We start from the raw sequence: 5,726 nt of genomic DNA on the forward strand, positions 1-5,726 counted from the left end.
GCGCGAGGGCGCGAGTGCGAGCGAGTGCGAGAGCGAGTGCGAGTGCGAGTGCGAGTGCGAGTGCGAGTGCGAGTGCGAGTGCGAGTGCGAGTGCGAGTGCGAGTGCGAGTGCGAGTGCGAGTGCGAGTGCGAGTGCGAGTGCGAGTGCGAGTGCGAGTGCGAGTGCGAGTGCGAGTGCGAGTGCGAGTGCGAGTGCGAGTGCGAGTGCGAGTGCGAGTGCGAGTGCGAGTGCGAGTGCGAGTGCGAGTGCGAGTTGCGAGTGCGAGTGCGAGTGCGAGTGCGAGTGTGCGAGTGCGTGAGTGCGAGTGCGAGTGCGAGTGCGAGCGAGAGAGAGAGAGAGAGAGGAGCGAGAGAGAGAGAGAGAGAGAGAGAGAAGAGAGAGAGAGAGAGAGAGAGAGAGAGAGAGAGAGAGAGAGAGAGAGAGAGGGCTCAGGCAGCTACGGTCCGGGTTTCACTTGGTATTGCTGAAGGAAGATGGTCCAAAGCCAAGGCAAGGCCTGACAAGACGCCGTCAGGTGCTGGACACACCACTATCTCGTCACAGGGTATGCCATATGTCGTATGTCGTCATGCACGGTCTAGGGAGATCGTCCATGCTTTTCGGCTGAAAGGACAGATGGGCCTGTGTACGGAGTCCTCAGAAGAAGGGACACACAGACCACCAAAATCAGCAGGCATGTGCATACATCACGGACAGTTAAGACACCCAGCGCCACACACAGGATGGTGCAAGTGCGATGGTACTTCTCCCGCGTAGCAGTACCCAGCAGCGCTCGTTCAGGCAGGCCGACAGAGGACAGGCCCCGCTCCAACCCAGTCCCACCGGCAGAGGGCCCGCTCCGGGCCTGGAGCGGAGCGCCCGCGCCCCGCCCGCCCCAAACGGCCACCTACCTCCACTTCGCCCGAGTCGATGACGTAGAAGTTGTCGCCCTCGTCGCCCTGCTGAATGGTCGTCTCGCCCTTGAGGAACGTCTGCGCGAACATGGCGTCGAACATGTCCGACCTGGGGACGGAAGGCCGGGTCAGCGGTGGCGCGTCCAGCCCGACAGCGTGGCAGTCTGGCAGTCCGCCGCAGCCGAGGAAGCCGCCGAGACCACACTGCGGCTCAACCGGCACAGGCCACCAGCCACCAGTCAGCAGAAGCAACCGCCACAGGCCACCCGCCGCCAGCCGGCAGAAAGAAACAGGACTGATCAGGCTGCGTGCTACATTGTTCATCAGGTCTGCAGGTCTTAAACCCTGACATGATCCTGGCATTTTACCCGGCATTCCCCTCAGCTGCGATTCAAGGGAGCTAAGCTGCGCCGCTGAGACAGCAGTATCTGCCATCCCGCCGATGCAGCAGTGTCTGCCGTTGGCTGAGGCAGCAGTGTCCGCCTTTGGCCGATGCAGCAGTGTCTGCTATCGGCTGAGTCAGCAGTGTCTGCCATCGGCCAATGCAGCAGTGTCTGCTGTCGCCGAGGCAGCAGTGTCTGCCGTTGGCTGAGGGCAGCAGTGTCTGCCATCGGCCGATGCAACAGTGTCTGCTGTCGCCGAGGCAGCAGTGTCTGCTGCCGGCCGAGGCAGCAGTGTCTGCAATCAGCTGAGGCAGCAGTGTCTGCTGGCCGGCCGAGGCAGCAATGTCTGCTGTTCGGCTGAGGCAGCAGTGTCTGTCGTCGGCCGAGGAAACTTGCCAGGGAAGATCCACGGAGGCCCAACGTACTGAACCTAGTACCTATCGCTGAGCAGGCCTTATACCATCGCATTTTAAGTACAGTAAGCATTAAGTAAGCCGATGCCCTGTTCGTCGGTACCCAGGCCTGGCGAATAGCCACAGACGCAATGTCAGGCATGCTAACCAAATGTGACTAGCGAGGATCAGAATCAAGGCTGGGGAAGGCAGCTTGTTCCGACGACGACACTCAAGTTTATGACTTCTGCAATGGGGTTGGTCCCGATATGGTAATTGGGAGACATTCAAAATTGCTTGCTCTCCAAGGAGACCAGATATTTAAATACGTAAAATGTGCTGATGTCGTGTGTGGAAGTCATACCATACTCAGCTTGACATATGCGCGCTTTTCAAAGATCCTCTTACTTTTCTAAAGAACGCACTGAAAAGCTGCTGGCGGATATTTCACGTGCATATCTGAGCAGAACCTAACCGAGCCGAAATTCTGCACGGTCGTAATTCTCATCGTTTCCACACGCAATAGTGTACGCAGAGATCAACAGACACGCGCAGACCGTGGCACAAATACACGGACACTCTGAGCCATAAAGACGCGTATTCGCGGCATTCACCAGCACGCGCCCGCGGAAAACCAATCACAATTTGTCGCGCAGTGCTGGCGCTGCGGCAAGCCCGCCGCCGCGCGTGCCGTGTCAGGTGTGCCGCGCTGTGACCCAGGCTCCACCCGTGCCGGCGGCGCGCCTGCCCGGCACCTCCCCGGCACCTCCGACCCAGTCGGAGGCGCAGCGCCGCCGGTCCCGCCAGCAAGCTGCTGGCAACGGCCGGCGGGAGCGTCTCCGGATGACGGCGGCGACGGCGGCGATCGGACAGCAGCACTTTTCTTCAACGACAGGTGTGGCCATGATTGACTGGGCCTGGCTGGCCGGAAAGGATTTCAGAGAACGAGCAGACCAGGACCAGGAGGCGTCAGGAGTCACACCAGAGCCGTGGTACAGAGCTGCGTCAGGACCAGAAATCGACGCGTTGGCTCCACACGTTGTGTTCTAGGCTACCGTTCAGCGGAGCGTTCAGAGCCAACGTCCAGTTTTGCTATGCCTCATCCCAGGCGGCACACATCGCATTTGGTCTTCACCAACATTTCCGTCAGCAGGACACCACTGGCGCGCGCGTGCACCTCCGCTGCGCCGACTCGGCAACACGTATTCCCGCCCCTTCCCTGGGGGCGTCACAGGTCACCCCAGGCTCTATGCTCTCTCTCCAATGGTCTCCTTAAGACGTGACCGCCTATCCGGGACGGAAATGGCGGCTGGCCGGCCACGGTCAATTCGCGGGCCGCATTCATCAGTGGAGGGGGGGGGGGGGGCGGGGGCGTAGGCGGCAGCCATGACCTGGCCGATGGTCTCGTTTGCATTCAACAGAGCGGCGGAACTAGTCGGATGATGGTAGCGAGACGATCCGGGTGATAGCGGTGATAGCGGTGAGAATAGCCTGAAGATAGCGGTGATAGCGGCGAGACTATCCAGATGATGCCGGTGCTCTTCAGAAAATAGCCCGGCCACGCGCTGCCGCCAACCGGCACGCCACCGCGGCCGGTGCCGCTGCTGATGCCGCTGCTGTCGCTGCTGCCGACAGCGGCGCCAGACCGGCCCGAATACGACCACACTATGCTGGATGAATGGTGGCGGCGGGCGACGACCGCGGTGGCGGCGGCCTCCAGCGTAACCGTTCGCAGATAACAGCGCGCTCGCACCGACGTTTAAGCCGATTTTGTTCATGATGCCGGCTGGTCGCCAGACACATGAAGGCTGTGGGGATGAGGACACTCAGAATTTTGCAAATTTTAATAATAGACTTATGGTGGAAAAACCAACAGGAGCACTCACGGGTAAAAATCTTACGCCACCGGGGCCAGGGACATAGTGAATTGGGGAGAAAAATGAATTGAAAAGAAAAGGAGAAAATGAAAACAAATGAATTGGTGACAAAGGCCGAGCAAGAAAAGGAGCAAGCATAAATAAAGAGGAATAAAAAAAGCACCCAAAATGACACCCACACAAGACTTCGCCCCGAGTTTGGATCATTTTCTTCCTAAAGTTGGGGAGGAACCCCCGCTGAAAAGGGAACCACACTCCTCCACACAACATCATACCGGTGCAGCACCAGTGCTGACCAGTGGCCAGTGCAGTGAGGGGCGGGGGAATGGGCCACGCAATCACCTCAGCTATTGACGCATCGATACCGATCCAGGTGACCAACCCCGCAGATCACTACCGATCCCCGGCCCAGCCCAGGTGACCAAACCCCGCAGATCACCGCCGATCCCCGGCCCAGCCCAGGTGACCAAACCCCGCAGATCACCGCCGATCCCGGCCCGGTACAGAACAGCGGCCACCCCGGCCCGGCCCGACCCCGGGGCCAGCTGTCAGTGGCTGCCGGACGGTGGGAGGAGCCGCCCCGACTTGACCCGTCTCCAGCCGCTGCCAGCCGACGCCCAGCGCCCCCGAAAGACGACTGTGACGTCACGGCACCTGTCTGAAGTGTGTGCAACAATGGTGGGCATGGCAACAAGCGCACACAGGCTGATGCATGGCGCCTTGCTTTTCTACACGTGACGCTGGGGCTGCGCACAGAAGGGATAATCTGACAGCCTGTCTTCCTCACAGAAGAGAAGCTGGGACATCCTCTGTCCTCCTGATATTTGTATTTTGCCTGCATGTGTACACACATTGGCGCGAACTACATCGGCATATGAATGCGACATCATTTCCATTTGACCTCAGCTCCCTACTTCACATTCATTGGACGAGCAGATCCGTAGGCGCGTACTTCAACCGTCGATAGTTCACCGACAGATCAAACGCTGGACCACTGGCGTCGCACACTCTCAGGCTGGCTGTCGCCATAGGACCTCCAAAATGCTGCGTAATGCGCCGGGTTTGAACCACCTGCTCTCGATACCGTCATGTGCAGACTACGCCAAGATTCAGCGAAATTTTAACCAACGTTTCTTTCGCCACCACTTCTGCCGAGCTGCCGGTCGCTCGGAGTCGTCAGCGGCCAGCGGCTGCCGACCTCCTCCAGCGTGGCTGTTGGGGCGGCGCTCCGACAGGCGCCTCCATCGGTCTGTGCCGCCGCGCGCCTGTCGCTGCTCCCGCCGCTCCCCAGAACCCCTGCCAGCGTACGGCGAACCGGCGGCCGGCTATCTATAACCGGCGGCCGCCTATCGCCAACATCAGCCGTCGGCGGCGCCATCACAGCGCGGCGGCGGCGACGGCCCCGTACGGGCCGGCCAGGAATAGCGGCCGGCCGCTGCCGCTGGCGCAGCCGCTGCCGGCAGGCGGCTGCAGGAGGCGGCGGCGAACACCGGCACGAACGGGCGGACGGGGGAAGAGAAGTAGGTAGAAGCACCGCAGAAGCATGCCGCAATGTCCAGGTAGTCCCGCAAACTACGCCCACTTCTGCCAGTATAGGCGTCTCATCAAAGTCCCGTCCAAAGCTTTGAACTCCTCCCCCCCCCCCCCCCCTCCCACTGTAATTTTACAAACAGCTAGCTTCGCTTGCAATTCAGTGCGAAATAAAACGGACTGCAGCTCTGCATAACCTAGCCTGGTCTTCGTGGGACATAAAAGCGGGACTCATTGACAGTGCGCGTCTGCCTGCAGAAAACCAATTACACATGCCATTACAGACGGGCGGAATCGAGCGCCAGTGACGGGGGCCGGCGTCTGGTCGCGTGCAGATCCGCTACCAAGGGACCGCAGGCCATCATCCGGCTCGGTCCGCCGGGGCCCATACCGCCAGCCCATATGAGCACTGCACCCGCCCCGGGGAGCGCCCACACGTGGAAGACCGCCTTGTATCCACAGAGCGTCAACACACGGAGCACTGCCTGGTGTCCTCAGAGCGTCAACACACGGAGCACTGCCTGGTGTCCGCAGAGCGTCAACCGCAGAGCGTCAACACACGGAGCACTGCCTGGTGTCCGCAGAGCGTCAACACACGGAGCACTGCCTTGTATCCACAGAGCGTCAACCGCAGAGCGTCAACACACGGA

At 60.4% G+C, this 5,726-nt stretch overlaps 1 protein-coding gene across 1 annotated transcript; it reads right to left on the reverse strand.

Annotated features, from left to right (window-relative positions):
- Positions 1-891: 891 nt before the first annotated feature.
- Positions 892-3,590, reverse strand: LOC119113486 (cAMP-dependent protein kinase type I regulatory subunit; the record flags this gene model as incomplete). The annotated part of the gene is given in 2 exon segments (XM_037237792.1): positions 892-1,003; positions 3,571-3,590. Coding segments are annotated over 2 exon segments (132 nt in total), but the record flags the coding sequence as incomplete, so codon positions are not given.
- Between the last annotated feature and the right edge of the window lie 2,136 nt (positions 3,591-5,726).

Source organism: Pollicipes pollicipes, unplaced genomic scaffold (genome assembly GCF_011947565.3).
Source record: "Pollicipes pollicipes isolate AB1234 unplaced genomic scaffold, Ppol_2.1 Scaffold_7262;HRSCAF=8765_pilon_pilon_pilon, whole genome shotgun sequence".
Lineage (NCBI taxonomy): Eukaryota > Metazoa > Arthropoda > Thecostraca > Pollicipedomorpha > Pollicipedidae > Pollicipes > Pollicipes pollicipes.